At 33.4% G+C, this 18,484-nt stretch overlaps 1 protein-coding gene across 1 annotated transcript in view; it reads left to right on the forward strand.

The window, feature by feature from the left end:
* USP24 (ubiquitin specific peptidase 24) overlaps window positions 1–18,484 on the forward strand; it is a 98,343-nt gene that overhangs the window by 12,947 nt on the left and 66,912 nt on the right. The window contains exons 8-22 of the mRNA XM_023536810.1: window positions 1,524–1,598; window positions 2,185–2,343; window positions 3,501–3,615; window positions 3,816–3,919; window positions 6,042–6,149; window positions 6,350–6,445; window positions 6,533–6,694; window positions 6,892–6,939; window positions 12,301–12,408; window positions 12,919–13,068; window positions 13,680–13,811; window positions 14,604–14,715; window positions 16,249–16,325; window positions 17,226–17,366; window positions 17,538–17,591. Coding sequence (XP_023392578.1) covers window positions 1,524–1,598; window positions 2,185–2,343; window positions 3,501–3,615; window positions 3,816–3,919; window positions 6,042–6,149; window positions 6,350–6,445; window positions 6,533–6,694; window positions 6,892–6,939; window positions 12,301–12,408; window positions 12,919–13,068; window positions 13,680–13,811; window positions 14,604–14,715; window positions 16,249–16,325; window positions 17,226–17,366; window positions 17,538–17,591 — 1,641 coding nt within the window. The remainder of the gene's footprint in view (window positions 1–1,523; window positions 1,599–2,184; window positions 2,344–3,500; window positions 3,616–3,815; window positions 3,920–6,041; window positions 6,150–6,349; window positions 6,446–6,532; window positions 6,695–6,891; window positions 6,940–12,300; window positions 12,409–12,918; window positions 13,069–13,679; window positions 13,812–14,603; window positions 14,716–16,248; window positions 16,326–17,225; window positions 17,367–17,537; window positions 17,592–18,484) is intronic.

Genomic DNA, 18,484 nt, shown 5'->3' on the forward strand with positions numbered 1-18,484 from the left:
GCAGTGTTTTGTATGTACTGTTCCTTCTTTCTAATACCTAATTTATTTACTTAGAGCTATTTTAACATTTTAACAAGGGAGATAACATTTTTTTTGGTAGGTTTTAGAAATTTCTGCTATTTCTAAGTGTAAAATATCTTCTTTAGATGTCAAAGTAATACTGCAAGATTTTCAAATGAAATAGAATGACCATTTCTTCATTCTGGATATTAAGCTCTTTAGAAACATCTAGTGTTCTTTCAACTTATTAAGTATATAAGTATCATTTGTTTTATAGCTGAAATACTAGGACACAAAGCAGCAAAATAGTTTAATAAATATTAATAATTTAATAATTGGCATTTAATAACAGGGCCAGGCTTGGATTTTTGAATTCATCCTCTTATGCATTGCTCCATGGAAAGAGATTTAACACAAATAGTCCAGCTGCTAATTAATTTTAAGTTCTTCAGAAATTCCAGGTTTTACATATAAGCAGTGTGTTTTAAAAAAAGAGTAAAAAGGTATGTGAATTTCCAACCAAAGCATATTTAACTTCATTTTTATTTTAATTCTATCAAATATCCAACCTTAAATTGAGCAATAAATTCATACTATGAATTTATTCATATCATAGTTATACCACGTTACTTGCCATAAATTAATAATTGTCTCTACCGCTTGCTATTTGTATGACTTTGGAAGGCTTATATAAATTGTGTCTTAGCTTCCACATCTGCAAAATGGTGATGATAATCATGCCCTATCTCACAGTGTTGCAGTGAGAATTAAGCAGGGCTGGCACATGCTGACAAAAACAGTGTGACTTGCCTTTTACCCTGACAGCCTTCAGTCTTCACTGTACAACCTATGTAAGTCTAAATGAAGACATTCTATTTGGTTAATTGCCTGGTGTCAATTTAATTCATGGCTAATGTTTTCTTGGCTTCGACAGCAAATATTGTTCATCTTCTGTCATCACCAAATAAATTTTTTAAATTGTTTTACTTGAATGGAAGTGATTATTTAGATCTAGCTTATATTTAACTACTTCTCACATACTATTTAGAGTTAGTTATCTGATTATGCTGCCATCCTGGAGTAGCAGCGTGTTGTATGAGTCTCATCTATACACCTCATTTATATCAGCATGCAAAAGTAGTGCATATAACAGCATATTTTTCATGGTCTGCTTGTATTCATTTTTTTTTAATCTATTACAAAATATTGACTTGATTATAAAAATAATATATACTCATGCTTAATGTTTAAAAGTTAGTCCATGTGTCTTTGGTTGCTTTTTAAAATTACCCTTGGAAGACAGTAATGATAAGGATTGCACCTATCTGATATTAAAGAAGCTGAGGCACAGTTAAGGATTTTTACTTGAGTTAGTGTCAGCTAGTTAGTGGCGACTCTGATACTCAAATTCAGATCTTAGTATTGCACTCTCTCCTTTGTGAAATGTGAATAAAGAAGTATCTCCTTTCTAGCTTTGGGACAGATTCAGGAGTTTTGTTAACCATAGTGCTTTTTTTCTGAAGCCCATGCTAGACCCGGTCATTCTTACTACGATCCAGGATGTGCGGAGCGTGGAGGAAAAGGACCTTAAAGACAAGGTAAGTGCTGTCTCCAGGCTGGTAGGCCCCAGTGCCTGTTGGTCCATGGAAGTAGAGCCAGTACCTGGGTCTAGGTTCACACAACATTGCTCTTGGGATTCTGGTCACATTAAAACTCAATCAAATTAATTTTACATTTCCTAACCGAAATATGGCTTCTTCCGAAGCACCGGTGGTTGGTTTTACCTCAGTCAGTAGAATAAATATAGGATTCTCAGTGGTACTCTTCCGAATTTACTCATATGTTGATTTTGATCATATTTTCATTTGTAGCATTGAAGAAGCTTTAAAATAATTCAATATTAAAAGTTTATCCAGAGTTGTTTAGAGCAATTTTAACATTTAAATTTAACATGATTTGTTTTAGTCTGCCTTGAATTTCTCACAGGACCCTTCACTTTCCTTTGCCCACCTACATGCTAACTTGTTTAGAAATAAAATGAGTTAATTGACCATGTGGCATATCAGATACCTGTAGACTGTTAATGAAAAATGTCCTGTATTTCCTGTGTGTGTAAGAATTAGGATCAAAATGTTTTCATGATTCCTTTCTTTGTTTGTGTGTGTGTGTGTGTATTTTTAATAGAGATTGGTTAGCATCCCCGAGCTCTTGTCTGCCATTAAGTTACTCTGCATGCGCTTCCAACCAGATCTGGTGACCGTCGTGGATGACCTTCGACTAGACATCCTACTACGCATGCTGAAATCACCACATTTTAGTGCTAAAATGAATTCCCTCAAAGAAGTAAGTTTGCATTTGTTTCTGGAAGACTTAAAGCACAGACATTTAAGTTCTGTCAATTTGTGGTTATTAACATAAAAATGTTGGGAAATGAAGAATAATTTTTTGTATTCATATGAAAAATAAATAACGATTACAGATAAAATGGCGTAAATATTTATAATTGTTAATAAAGTGATCTTTTATATATATTACATTCAAAATTCATTCTCTGAAATATTTGCAATATTTAGTGCTTTTGTGAAATTTTCTTGAACATAATTCCTTGGCATACAGTTTGAGATCTATTTTTTACCCTAAGGGTATGATTCCTTTTATTATATTTCAGATATGTGTTTACTTAAACCAAATCTTCTAACTAGGGTTGGAACAAAACCAAAATGACTACAACTGTGACAATATAAACAAAATGATGGAAATTAATTTATATAGTTTCCTAAACTTTATATGAGCATAGTTAACTTGGTGAGTGACAGGTGGAACCAGTACAGTTCAGTCATAATTCCGGTTATTTTTTCCTTCAGTGACATTAATTAGAATTCTTGGCTGCAAGGGAAATAAGCTCATCTTAAATCATGTTATACCAAGAGAGGACTTTAATGGAAGAAGGCTAGGCTGTTTCACATGATGACAGCTTGACAAGCCAAACCGTATAAGGGCAGGGACACATGTGAGCAATAGGAACAATTAGAATTCAGGACCTAACCACTGCCAGGACTCATTCAAATCTATCTCTGCTTTTTGGAGCATGTTGGCTTTGTTTTCCCTCTACCAGCAGAGTGACATCTTTCATATGGTAGGACATCATGGCCATGGATAGCTCCCTTCATCAGGAAGAGACTAATACTTTCACTCTGGTTCCAAATATAGAATTTGGAGGACTTGCCTTGATTAAAGTTAAGGTCAGATGCTCATCCCTGAGCCCATCAACAGAGGCCCAGGGAGTGTGAGGTATAAGGATGGCTTCATGTTTTTTTAAAAGAAACATCACAAATAAGTAGTCTGTTAACTTCTAATAACTGACCTTTGATACATTTTGGCAATTTGTCAGACCATATTGTAATACTGTGAAAGTCACGGGGAAATAATACATATCTATATATAAAGATTTTGATTATGCATATTCGTATTAAATTCAGCACAAAATCTTATCGTTTTAGGTAACCAAACTAATAGAAGATAGCACTTTATCCAAATCTGTGAAGAATGCTATAGATACAGACAGATTGTTAGATTGGCTGGTTGAAAATTCAGTTCTGTCAATTGCATTGGAAGGTAAGTTGCTTTAAAAAAATAAATATTACATAACATAATTATAAATAATATTTTTATACTAAAAATGCATGAAATTGTTGTTTTGACTGTGTTAGCTTTTAAATAATCAGAAAGTTAATATTGCTTTGAAGTACTAGAATCATGTTTAGAAAGTCAGCATTCACCGAATCTTTCTGTCCCTCTGGTGTTTCTTCTCTTAGGCAACATAGACCAGGCACAATACTGTGATCGTATAAAGGGAATTATTGAACTCTTGGGCAGTAAATTGTCTTTAGATGAGCTCACTAAAATTTGGAAGATACAGGTAAGTTGATCAGAATTACTTTTTTTGCCTTTCTCTGACATTTTCGTCATAAGGAGAGGGAGGAGGGTGGAGAATGAGCAGGGAAATGGAATTCCTATCTTGCTTTAACCAGAGCAGCTCTACTCAAATCTGTTTTACAATTTAGAGTTTCTATTAAGATTGTATGTGTGAAAAGTATTCCACTAAAAAGTATAAAATTACTGATATAGTCTAGTCTTCTCATTTCTCAGGTTAAAATATGAAAAGCCTTACTGCGGGGCTATATAGCAGTTATTGGCAGAGCTAGAAATACGTATCAATCCAGTGTTCTTTTCACTACATTGCTTATCAGTTTTCATTAATAATTTTTTCCCATTTAATTCTCTTAAATGAGGATGATAGTAATACTGAGTTTACAGATTTCATCTTACCAGACTCTCAGCAGCTATGACAGAATTGATCGTACCCTTCATTTTTCTTTTTCCTTCACTTTATTAATAGTCCATTCTACTTGTTCTCCTCCTATTTTTCTGGCATTCTTTCTTAATTCTCCTTTACTAACTTACTCTCTTCTACTTTGTAAATACGAGTTTTTCTCAAGCCTTAGTCTTTAGCCCTTTTTTTACTATATAATCTTTCACTAGTCAATTTCATCCACTCCTATGGCTTTAACTACATTTAGATGCTGCTGACTCTCAGAATTGTGTCTCTAAATCACACCTCTTCTTGGAGCTCCAGTGCAGTTTATCTAAATGCATAACTATTATACCTTCACATGTGTTATCTCATAGGCATCTCAAATTTAGCATGTCTAAACCTAGTCATTTTCCTATCAATTTCAGTAATGGTATTATCCTTCATTTAGTTGCTAAGCCGGGAAGAAGCCTGGAGCTCACCTCAACTATAGCCTCTTAATCACTGTATCATTCATAATCTAGTTAGGAAACAAACTATGCTATGTATTTCAGAGGGAATTGAATACAGGATATTGTTTACAAAGGTATTGCTAGGGCAGAAGAGCAAAAGAGAGATGTATGAATGCTGTAGGAGCAAAATGGAAAAATAGATATTAAGTCCAAGGAGAGGAAGCTGTTTTGGGAGGTTCTTTCACTACAAGTGCTAGAATTGTCAAAGAGGTGACACTGCCACCAGGGCTTCTGGAATTCCTTGCTGCCACAAATGCCAGTACCTTTATCCAGTCTCTAAGTATAAACCAGAAACACTTCTTTCTTCCTCCTGCCTGCTCATCTCCCAGCAATGCCTCTCATTGGTCAAACATTATGGGAGCAGAGCTGGCAGAGGAAATGGAATTTCCCAGTCTGACATTACAGAGCAGACTATAGAAAGTTAGCTGCAGGACTGAAAGAAAACATTCCTGGGTCCTCTGAATATTACTTCCCATGTCTTGACTTTAGTTGAATGCTCTCATTTAATTTTGTTTTGTGTGTGTAAGTTTTGAATCCACGTAGTTTGAAGGTTAGAGACCATGACGTATATATTATATATCTTTACTACATTCAATGAATATATGTGTAGTAGATACTTAGCAAGTTCTTGTAGGATTGAATTTTTAAAGGTCCCCCTGCCTTTCAAGTCTCTCAGTTGGTGAATAGTAAGGTATGATGAGTCGTAATTGAGGTTATAAAGTGAATTTCAACCATAAGGTTGACCCATGGGGTCTGAAGCAGAGACTTACTGCCCATGGGATAACTAAATATTAATTGAAGTCATAAAATATCTATAAGCAAAATTAAAAGTGAGACAGATAATACTCTCAATTGAGGCCATCAAGATCGTTTATGAAATGCCAAAAGTATGTTTGTCTTGTAATTAGTTTGATTTTTTTTTTAGCCAGTTGAAAATATTTTGTTCTCTTGAAATGAATATGTCAGATAAAGAATTTGGTTATCATCTTTTTTTTACATTGTATTTTTAAAAATTTAATGCCCCTGGGAATTTTAAAAGAACAACTGATAACCATTAATGGTTGCTTCATGTGGTCTTGCCAATATTTTCATGCAAGTGAATGCTAATTAGACTAGAATCAATATATCTTTGTTACTGTTTTGCTTTTGCTTTTATAAATTGCCAGGCTAAGGTTTTTCCAAGCTCTAAGACTTTTTCTTAATGTCTCCTTTTCTAGTCAGGACAATCATCTACCGTGATCGAGAACATTCATACTATTATTGCTGCAGCTGCTGTCAAATTTAATTCAGATCAGCTTAATCATTTGTTTGTTCTCATTCAGAAGGTATGTATTCAGTTAAACGTTCTTACTTTTAAGTTTTTCTAAAATAAGCTTATTTTGAAGCCTTCCCTCTCTAAATAGTTGTGTTTAAATGTACTCTTCTTACATTATTAAATATTTTCCGCTCAAGTTTAAAGCTTTTGTATATTTTGCCAGTTTGGTAAAATTGGATAGTGCAGCATCTTGTCTTTTCTGTTCTACAGAGCTGGGAAACTGAGAGCGATAGAGTAAGACAGAAGCTACTGAGCCTAATTGGACGAATAGGCCGGGAAGCTCGCTTTGAGACCACTTCTGGAAAGGCAGGAGAATCAAATGAATTTTTCTAGCTACAAATACTTAAAAGTTTTACTTGTGTACTGGTTGGCTTATATGTGGTATTATTGTAGGTGTTAGATGTACTCTGGGAACTGGCTCATCTCCCAACGCTGCCCAGTAGCCTTATTCAGCAAGCCTTGGATGAACACCTGACAATCCTTAGTGATGCATATGCAGTGAAAGAAGCAATCAAGAGGAGCTACATCATAAAATGCATAGAAGATATTAAAAGGGTTGGTTTTATCTTTGGTCTGGTTTTGTTGTCAGAGCAATAGAACTGCGTAATTAGAGTCAAATAATTTTCTTTCCCTATTATGTGATGTAAACTAAGTATCTTATCTGGAAGCTCTTACCTTAGAGTTTAAGATTGGGAAATTGTAGGTACTGCTTTTACCAAGTCACTTACATTTCTCTTAAAATTAATTCTCAGCCTGGAGAATGGTCGAGTTTGGAAAAAAATAAGAAGGATGGATTCAAGGTAAGAATTTGCAAATGGAACGAACTAAAAGGTACACTAATTTAATAATTCCTTTTAATAAATTGCATCATAATTTTAAGATGATGTTATTTTTAGTGTTTCTTAGAGTAATGTGCAGATATAAACTGTCATTGAAATATTTTATGACCTGTGCTTGATTATTTAAAGCTTGGGGAGTTATTGACTCTGAAAGGGGAAAAAGAATCCAGAGTCACATGCAAAGAGTAGAGAGTACTTTTATTATATTATTTTCATAAAATTATAAGGCCTTAAAGTTAGTCTTTCTTTTTCAAAGTAATTCCAAAATATGCACAACTTTAGTAAGTTACAGTGGAGTCTAAATAAATATCAGGCCCATTTTTCACCCGTAAGGGAGAAATGGAAGAACATTCATAGAGTAAGAAAGAGAAAGAAGGGAAGAAGGTGGTCCATTTAGTGCTGGCACGTAGTCGTTTTTCAGGTGTTTGATTTAAATGTGTTCCTAAAGTAATTCCTTAGACAGTTATTGAGTGAGTGCCTGCTGCTAGGGCTTAGTTTTAGAAGGTAAGCTTGGATCATGACTGAAAGCCCCACCCTTCAGGTCTCTGTCTCCAGGTTGCAGTGGACTTCTGGACTGTCCTTTAAAAGGGCAGTTATTAGACTAAGCAGTGATGATTGTTGCTCTCCTGTCACTCTACTCCATAAATGTCAAGTCTCTCCTTACGAGAGGGCTGATCACAGTGGCTGTCCACCAGAATGCATGTCCGTCGTTGCAGCAGCCCTGATCAGAGTAGTGGTGTCCTCCTCCCACCGTAGGACCAAACATGAAGCCTAGCCACCAGAGGGATTTCTTTTTACTGTTAACATAAAAGGTTTTGGTAAATAGCTAGTGGCTTAGTGCTTTCATTGGTAAATTTTTCTTGGCTTTCACTAAGAAATATTTCTTTAAAGATCTTGACTACTGCTAATTGTCATTGGTATATTCAGAGACTGTCAGCTCTTATTAAGGGGTTTTTGGTAATTCAGTGGGCTTTCATTTGCTTATGTTATATTTGGTCGTAAAGTTTAGTTGGAGACATTTAAGAACTTTGTGTTTTATATTTCTGATATTGAATTTGATCAAGTGAATTTTCTACATATTATTTAGCTTTAGAGATTTTAAAAGTCATTCATGAACTGGAGCTGGTAATGCTCAGGTGGTGAAGAATTAGAATTACTCCTTTAAATCAACAACATTGCTCTCTTTCTACTCAGACACAAATGAATTTTTCCAGTTTTTTCAGCTCAGTGATTCAGATAATTTAGCAGTCTCTGTCTTTATGATTGAAACTCATCCAGAGTTACTTAAGAATTTTAGCTTCTTCAGTAGTAGTAGTAAGAGGAAAAGGGTATCTATAGAGATATGATCTTTTCTTCTTAGTGACATATATATTTCTTTATAGATATGAAAATCCAAGCTGAAAAGACCTTTCTTTCCTTCTTTGAAAATGGCTTTTGAAACCAGAAAATTCTTCCTGACCTCTGTTCCTTCTTTGTTACAGCTAAGCATTACTTAGGTCCTTCTAGCCAGTAGCATCGCTACATCTTTATTGCTTCTCTTTACAGCCACTTCATTCATATCTATTGTTTTATAAGAAAACTCAAAAAGTAATAGGGAGAATTTTGGAGTCATTTTATGAATCTCGAAAGGAATATTCTTCCTTTTTTTATTTCCCACTGCTCCCAGTAAAGAAATTCTGATGTACCATTATTTCATGCCAAATAATATCTTGCATTTATATAGCACTTTTCAGTTGACTAAGTGCTTTCACAGATATTCCTTTAAAGTACATGTGACTGAAGTGGGGCAGTGGGAAGATCAAAGCCCCCTAGATATGTAAGACTCCAGGCAGGGGGGTGAATTATATACTGCCACTAAAGGTGTTTTTCTATGCTATGCCCTTTCCTGCCAGGCAGCAAGGTGGGCTGACTGGGGATTATGTCTCCCTGCCAGGCTACACAGAAACTAAGCAAAGGGTAAGACAAGATCACCCACTTCTTATTCCCCTCCCACCCTCAGCTACCTCTATTCTCCCAACTGATTCCCTTTCCCTCTGCTTTTGACACTCTTAAAATTCCCGAGTTCCACTTTTGTGTTCAGAAATTCTCACCTTTATTTTTTAACTTTATTTCTGTAGATTCTGCCAGGATACCCTTGGCTTCCATGGTCCTCTTTCCTTTGCTTCTTTTATATCTTCCACTGTCTACCCCAACCCTCTTCGTCTTATTTCACTTCCTTTTTCCTTCAATTACAAAATTTAAATGTACTCATCCAAAAACAATTACTAAACCAAAAAAATTATTTTTACTCAGTAGTAGTTGCATATTCCTTAAGTCATTATCTTAAGGCCTCCTGGCTCAGTGCCTGGCAGCCCTTCAATTAATGTTGTTCCCTTCCTCTTACTTCCTCCCCTTCACCCTACAAGAACCCTAAAATTGTTACTTACCCATAGTTACTTACCAGTAGAGTGGGCTCTATGTGCCAAAACATGTAACTGAAAGTAAAAGTAGCAAGATATCCTTAGTACAGTCTCACAGTGATGTGGTTAGTATGGGAGGAAATACTTTAAAAATGTTCTCCTATGTAAAAATTTTTACTTTGATTCCAAATAAATGGCTAGGTCTGGAAAAACAAGACAGATGAGCAAGTGGGGATGTTCAGCTTTGAGAAGAGAGAGCTCAAGAAAGAATATGAAAGCCTTCAGATACGGAGAGGATTATTACAGAGAATTTTTATTCAACTTACTTTTTATGTCTCTTAAGACGTTATGGGAAGGCAAATTTCATTATGATAGATCAAGGAACTGAAATGGATGCACTACCTCCTGAGTTCCTCATCATTGGAAATACTAGGACTAACTAGTCATTTATCAAAAAAAGAATAAGAGGAATTTAGGCATAGATTTGCAGGCTAAGCCACTTTGATCTCTAAGGCTTCATCTGATGTTAAAAGTCTAATTTGGACATACCATTAACTCTTACTTATAAAACCTCAGCTCCACTATTAGACATTACCAAATACGTTCATTATAATTGTTCACCTTAGTATTTTGCCCTTTTTGTGAGTGGAGAAGAGTGATTAAAATTTTTCTTGTAACTTGGCAACATGTCGTAGATACGGTGGAATCAATGCTATCTGTCTTATTTGCTAAACTTTGGAAAGGCCATATCAGAAATGCTTTTTAAATCCCAATTTTATGTTCTTTTCCTTTTAATTTTATTTGATAGCGAGCTACCTTCAAAGGATAATTTTGAGTGTCAAATAAAAATATTCTAACCAAAATGGACTTAATTGGTCATAATGATACTTTTTAATGTATCTGAGTATTTGCTAAAGGGTTTATATTTATACCCTAATGTTTGTAATCATTTTAGAAGGTATCAGTTTAGATTTAAGGCTTAGAGTTTTAATCCCTGTTATTTTGCAACTTTTATGTTTTAACAGAAATATTCTAGCTAGCCTCATAAATAGTTGGTCTTTAATATATACCTTATTTCTCTGATTCTAAGATGCTAGTGATTACAACTTGCATCACAAATTTAATAAGCTTATAAAGAAGTGCAAAAAAAACTACATTTTACTTTTACTGTCTGTTTGTTTAGATTCACAATTAGAGCTTGAGTCTCAGCTTCCTTTGGACCACTATGTACAGCTTCCCTGTGGCACACTGCTTTTCATTATCTGTAGTAGTGTTTTTGACCTCTTTGAAATCTTTAAGATTGACTATAATTTTGAGGCATGTTGAAGAATAAGGAGGTTTGTGTCCTTGTCCTTTCTTATAAAACTCAAGCTGCTTTTTTCTTTCATTAAATTGTGTATACTACAAGTTAAACAGCTTCTCTGGAACTAGGTGCAACTTTGGACAGAGAGACATTTAGTGCTGAGTGATAAAGCCCTTCACAGGGTATGAGTCTGTCACACCAAATTCCCTTGGCTGAAAAAATCTTTGGTCCTATGACCACTGGCAGTTTTCTTTGCTTTTATTAAATTGATAGACATGGCAGTCTAGTCAGTTTTACTTTATAGCATAATCTTTTTGATAGCATTTAAGTAACAAATCAGTGATCTAAATATAAGTTGAAAATCTTTTCCTTGTTTGGTGTTACTATACCAGTAATAAATAAAATGACAGGTAAATGAACCAAGTACATTTTGTATACAGCTAAGTTTGCACATACTCAGGTAAGGACAGCTGTCTTAAAACTTCTATGCCTAGTGGCTAGTAAGGTTTTTTTTTTTTTTAACATAATTTTAAGAAGTGTCAATTTCAGAACAGTTGAAATTTATAAAACCTGTATCTTAGAATCCAGGAAATACGGTATTTGCTGATTGATTGGCTGATCTCTGGGAAAGCCAGTATTATTTTGGCATAGCTCTCACATTTATATATTCCGTAGTACATACAGTATTTTTCTACAAAAGACATGAAAAGTAGTTTTCCACCCCCTAGGGGTCTTCTTGGTCTTACAGAAAGACGTTAAGAAGCAATAAAGCTTTAAAAAATGATCCTTTAAAGCAAATGTTAAGGACTTAAATGGTTACTCAGTTTTTTAGAGACTTATTTGATCAATTGATTAATAGTGTTTAACCTGATATCGTTAACAAATTTTATAATGCAATCTCGTAGTTTGAAGATGTTGTTAAAAAGCAAATTCTCTTTTTAAAGATGAACATCAGACTTTTTAGATATGTACAATGAAAATCTGAATTGTTTTGTACCAATTTTAGAAATAATACATTTGAAAGCATTTTGAAAAACATAAACTATAAGTATAAAATGGCTGTAATAATAAAAATAGAATTCTCTCATAAAGTTGTTTTAACTAAGAAATACAAGCCAATCATGAATATTTTCTTTAATATTTAGATTATTATCAGTATCTTGATCATATCATTGGTAACTTCATCATATAATTATAGACAACCATATTTATATACCATTTTATTTATCAGCCAGTTCAGTCTAATCCAAATTAAACTTTTGCCATCAATTTATTTTATTATGTCAACATGTCCTAGCAGCCTGTGCTACTTAATCTGTCCTCTGAAGTCGCTAATTCCTTGTCGTCTGTTTTTTGCTGATGAGCCCTTGTTCATTTGCTGTCACTTCACATCCATTCCTGTTTGCAGTTCTTGACCTTAGGAATAATTGCATGCAGAATAAGAAGTTGAAGACCAAGTTATGAGTGCATGGAGATAAGCTATAAATGAGCAATGTGAGGAGAAAAATAATAGAATGTGTAACAGTGAAGCCTAATTGACTTGGAAATTTTTTATAGCTAATAAATTTCATCAGCCATTTATTTCTAAATTTAATTAATGTAATTTCTTTTTAACTCCAGTCATCTCAGCTCAATAATCCGCAATTTGTATGGGTGGTACCAGCTTTGCGTCAGCTTCATGAAATCACCCGCTCATTCATAAAACAAACCTATCAAAAGCAAGACAAGGTAAGAGAATAGCTATATTTGATTATTATACAATTACTTACATAATGTTTTATAATAACAAAACTTGAATAAAATTTCTGAGTCACTATATTTTATGGCTATTAATGTAATTCACTTGAATTATTTAATAATCTTAAGTTTAAACATTCTGCTTTCAATTCAGTGGAGCTTTTCTTTTGATATATCCCTAATTCATTTCCTTTTTATTTTCTTAATTTATTGAAATAAGCCAATTTTAAAAGTTTGAATGGTATTTTAGAAATTTGTTTGAAAAGACTCAAAAGAGTTCTTTTTAAAAACTCTTTTAGAAGCAAAATTTAGCAGAAAAATTATTAGTTCCCTAGTAAAAGTACATACCAGTTTGACTTTATTTACTTCTGTGTAGGAAATATGAGTGAAGAAATTATGTTTGCTATCACTCACCCAGGACTGCATGCTAACATAGAAGTTTGTATTAAACTGACAAAATAACTAAATTCTCATACTTTTTTTGTTGTTGTTTTTGCCAAGAGCATTATTCAAGACTTGAAGAAAAATTTTGAAATTGTGAAATTGGTAACAGGAAGTTTGATAGCTTGTCATCGACTTGCAGCAGCCATGGCTGGACCTGGAGGCTTAACTGGTTCAACACTAGTAGATGGTCGATACACTTACCGGGAGGTATCGGCACTGTGCTTTTGTTTCACGATTTACAATGTTCATCTGGACTTTTTGCACTTGAACTGTAAAAATATTTGTCGAATGTAATTCTAAAAAGTTGGCATAAGATATCTTTATAGAGATGGAACAATTTTACATCTTGACTATAATCATTTCAAAATAAAATTTTAGAAATTTGGTGTCACCTAAGAACTGCACATTTAGATAAAGTAATAAAAATAAACCTCTTTGTCTTTGATATGAAATACTAATTGTCAGTTCTTGTGGATAATTGCTTTTGTTTTCAAATCAGTTGATTAGTAGTAGTATTTTTAGAAATTAGAAAAAAATCTTACCACACCAGTTGCAAGTTTGTGGTATTTTACTTTGAGATTGCTGAAATTATATTTTGTTGGCATCTAAAGTCAACTGAATTTATAATAGACGTGCAGAAGTAACTTCTACATTGTACTGTCAACTTGTAAACAGATTTCTCACATTTACTTTACCCTTAATTATATGAAAAAGCATTAGATGAAATAATTTTTTAAAGTTTTTTAAAATTTTTGCTTGTAGGTATGAATGCCTAGAGCTAAATAATTATCTTTTTTTTTTTTTTTTTTTTTTTGTAGTATTTAGAGGCCCATCTAAAATTTCTGGCATTTTTCTTGCAAGAAGCTACTCTGTATCTGGGTTGGAATCGAGCCAAGGAAATCTGGGAGTGTCTTGTGACCGGCCAGGACGTTTGTGAATTAGATAGAGAAGTAAGAAGATGGTATTGTGGGTAAAGAAAGGCAGAAGCGGGACTTAATATTTCACTTTTTGTGTGTCTCACATCTTCATATCTAAACACTTTCAATTTACTATAAATGCTAGAAAAATATTTTATATGATATATGTCTGTGGTATAAATAAATGTGTGAGTACTTTGGTAATTTTGATACCATTCTGGATAAAACTAAATTAAGCCACGTAAGTACAACCAACGAATTTTCAGTATATCTTTTAGTGTTTTTCCCATTACATGAAACTAATTTTAATTTACCAAGAGAAAACTGAGTTCTGTATGATATTATACCCCAAAAACACCAAAGAAGAATGAATGCCTTGACAGATTTTTTGAGCTATAATTAAACAGCTGAAAATAGATTAAACCAGGGGCACAACACCTGTTTTGACGTTTTCTAACAGTGAAACACTGTTTCCTCCTCTCATTTTACAGGATAATAGTAACTATTTCATAGGATTGTTGAAAGGACTAAATTTGTAACAGTACCTGACACATAAGTAAGGCTTATTAATAAATTTTCGTGAAAATACTCAAGTATGAAATTCAAAGAAAAATACAAATATATGTTTTCATTATCTGTAGGAAAGTTTGGTAGTAACTTACTGTTTTATTTAGTCTAGAGTTCTAAGCATTTCAGTTTTGAGTGGTATTTTAGCAATATAAATTTTTGAAAAATTAAAAAATAATTTACCTTTACTGTCCCAATTTGGAAGTATTTTTCTGAAATAGATTTTAGTTAAAGGATGCTATTTGTCTTGATCCACAGATGTGTTTTGAATGGTTTACAAAAGGGCAGCACGATCTTGAGAGTGATGTTCAACAGCAACTTTTCAAGGAGAAAATTCTTAAATTGGAATCATATGAAATCACTATGAATGGTAGGACAAATGTAAAATCATTGTTTTTAGTTCTTCAAAAATTTTTATTCTTCCCTGCTAAGCCAACTTCTCAGAAACAACCAGATAGTTTGGAATTTCTTCTGGACTTTTCCTTGTGCATGTAAAGACATAAATATATATCTGTTTATATACACAGATAAATTCCTTTCTATATAAATGGTATCTTATAATTAATTTTTTAATTTTACGGCCTGATAACTCAAATTGCCAAACTATCTTTTCATGAAGTTACTTAGTTCAAAAAGGATTCATTTAAGATAAAAATTTGTCAAAGTATAGAAATCTTCTTTGTAGGTGTTTTTCATTGAAATTTTTTATTGAAATATAATTCAGATACCATAAAATTCACTTTTTACAATCATTGGCCTTTAGTATAGTCACAAAGTTGTGTAACCTTCACCACTTTCTAATCACAAAACATTTCATCTCAAAAGGAAATCCTGTACCCATTAGCAGTCACTCCCATCCACCCCTACCCCCAGTCTCTAATCTATATTCTGTCTTTACAGATTAGCCTAATTCGAGCATTTCATATAAATGAAATTATATAATATGTTGCCTTTCGTATCTGGCTTTTTTCATTATCCTGAGGCATAATGTTTTCAAGGTTCACCCAGGTTGTAGCATGTATCACGTACTTCATTTCATTTAGGCTGAATAATATTCCATTGTAAGGATATACCACAATTTGTTTATCCATTCATCAATTGATAGACATTTGGATTGTTACCACTTTTTGGCCAGTGTTAATCGTACTTTTATAAACTTCTTGTACAAGTTTTTGTGTGAACACAGGTTTTCATTCCTCTTGAGCATATACCCTGGAGTGGAATTGCTATATCATAATTAACATTTGAGGAACTGCCAAATAGTGCAACGTGGCTGCAATATTTTAAATGCCATCAGCAATGTATGAGGGTTCCAGTTTCTCCCGATCCTAACCACTACTAGCTATTGTCTATCATTTTTGTTTTAGCCATCCTAGTAGGTATGAAGTAGTATCATGTGGTATTGATCTGCTTTTCCCTGAAGACTAATGTTATTATGCTTATCAGCCATTTGTATATCTTCTTTGGGGAACTGCCTATTAAAATCTTTTGCCTATTTTTTAATTAGGTTATTTTGTCTTTTTATTGTTGCACTGTTGAATTCTTTATATATTATGAATACTAGCTCCTTATCGGATATATGATTTGCAAATATTTTGTCCCATCCTATGGGTTGTCTTTTCCCTTTCTTAATAGTCCTTTGAAGCAAAAAAGGTTTTAATTTGATACAGTCCAGTTTATCGAAGCAAAAAAGTTTTTAATTTGATACAGTCCAGTTTATCTATTTTTTCTTTTGCTGCTGTACTTTTGGCACCATATCTAAGAAACCATTCCCTAATCCAAGGTCTTAAAGATTTGTGCTTATGTTTTGTCTTAAATGTTTTATAGTTTTACTTTTTGATACGCTTTGAATCTTTTCATTGATCTAAAATGCATGAATTTATCTGACATTCTATAATTTTAGGTTTTAACTTATTTAAGACGTTTTTTGAAAATGTGAATCTCTGCGATCATCGATTGAAAAGACAAGGAGCTCAGTTGGTAAGTACATCATTTTCAAATCTAGATAATTTAGATAATCCAGTAAAACTTGATATTCAGCAAAAAGCATGCTGTAATTGAGATTAAACATGATTTTTTTTTTTAAAGCGTGAGTAACCCCTTGCCTGTTGTTTTCTAAAACAGCTTCCCTTTTCAACACATCTAACTTCTCAAATCTCTCTTTGTTTCTTACTGATCTGGAACAGCTAGCAGCCTCCTGTGGCTAGCTGAATGTGAAGTAAGATAGTTCCATCCAAGCTACCAACTCCTCAGATCTGTCAATCTTCACGTTCCTAAAAAAGTAACAAAATCTTCAATTTTGGAATCATAGTGTCAGAGTTTTGGGGAGAAAATTTTAAGAACAGACAAGCAGGAAAATGAGCTATAGAATGTTTACAGCTGATGTTTATATTTACATATGCACCTTTAAAAAGAAAGACAAAAAAATAACTTTTTTTTTCCCAAGAGTGTTTCATTTATGACCTGGCTTCCTGGTGGTAAGAATTTTTACAAGATCTTTTAAGCCCTTGGGAAGACCGATGAGCCCCAACGATTACTAACTACTTCTAGCTTGACTCATTTCTTTTTGAAGAAGAGTTCCTGAAATGGTGCCCATCTCACTCCTCTGCTATTTCTGCATCAGTACCTCATCTGGGTAGATGTCTAGTTTAGTATAAAGGTGTCTGGAGAAAAATCTCCTTATCTATCCTGGTTCCCTTGGATGCTGTCCATTGTTTCTGTGGGTCGTTTTTTTTGTTGTTGTTTTAAAGTTCCATATTGGTACAATATATCTTCTCACATAGCTTGGTTTTTGCGGCCTTAATTTTGAACTAAAGAGGTGTAAACTTAAATTGTAACAAAATAATTGGTGTGCTATATAATGCTTTTTTCTTTTAACAGTATGTAGAAAAGCTGGAATTGATAGGAATGGATTTCATTTGGAAAATAGCCATGGAATCACCTGATGAAGAAATTGCAAATGAAGCTATTCAGTTGATCATAAACTATAGTTACATTAATCTAAATCCTAGGTTAAAAAAGGTGGGTATCCAAGGGAAGAAAATTATATACAGAAGAGCAGAAAATTATACATATTTTTGTTTATAAGTTGGTATGCCTAAAAATAGGCTTCTTTATTTTGATGTTTTTGTCCTTAATGATTACAGCTAAATGCCGGACTAATTTTAATTTCCGTATGCCTCTTACTTTTAGGATTCTGTATCATTACATAAGAAATTCATTGCTGATTGCTACACAAGATTAGAAGTGAGTAGCAAATTTTATTTAACCTGTTTTTGAAATAAATGCCTTATTTTTTTCCTTTTATAAATTTACATTTTGAGATCATATATAATGTTGATATTTGTGGCTGGATCCCATTGAAGAATTTTTGAACAGTGCCACATTGTAACATAAGGAACAGATATTTGCTTTGATGTCCCCAGTATGGAAGTATACTTCATAGAAGATTGTTCCTTCTCCCTCCACCACCCCTCTTTCCTGCTTTACGCCACCCCTGCCACCCCACCCCCGCCTCAGGGGTTTAGGTACTGTATTCAGAAAATAGGTCTACTCTACATTCTTCATTTCCAATAGATTCTTTTTATCCTTTTTATTTTTTGGTCCAGGAATTTTAAACAGGCATTTGCTTCTTGTCCTATACTTCTGTATGTTTTACCTTTATATTGTAAATGCTATTGAATACCATAGCAAGACACTCAGTAGTAGGTGGTATTGGTTGGCCATTAGAAGCCTTCTGTGTAATACTATCTTACGTATATTTACAATGCCTTATTTCTAGCATGATGGTTAAAGCATTAAACATTCATTTTCTTTCTTAATTTGTGCTTATTTGTTTTATACCTAATAAAGAGTATTCTAAAAACATAAAATACTACTGCCTCAGTTATCAATATGTCAAAAACATTTTGATGATGAATATATGCTAGAATCTGTATAGGATTTCCCAAGTTGCGACGTCTATCCAAATAAGTCGTCATAAAAAAAAACATTTAAAATATTCAGGTACACCTAAATGAGGTACCATGTAAATGTTAACATATGTATAATAGTAGTACTCAACTGGAGGTTATTTATCTTCCCACAGATTATTTGGCAATGACTGGAGACCTTTTAGGATATCACAGTTAGAGGAGTCC

Source organism: Pteropus vampyrus, unplaced genomic scaffold, assembly GCF_000151845.1.
Source record: "Pteropus vampyrus isolate Shadow unplaced genomic scaffold, Pvam_2.0 Scaffold170, whole genome shotgun sequence".
Taxonomy (NCBI): domain Eukaryota; kingdom Metazoa; phylum Chordata; class Mammalia; order Chiroptera; family Pteropodidae; genus Pteropus; species Pteropus vampyrus.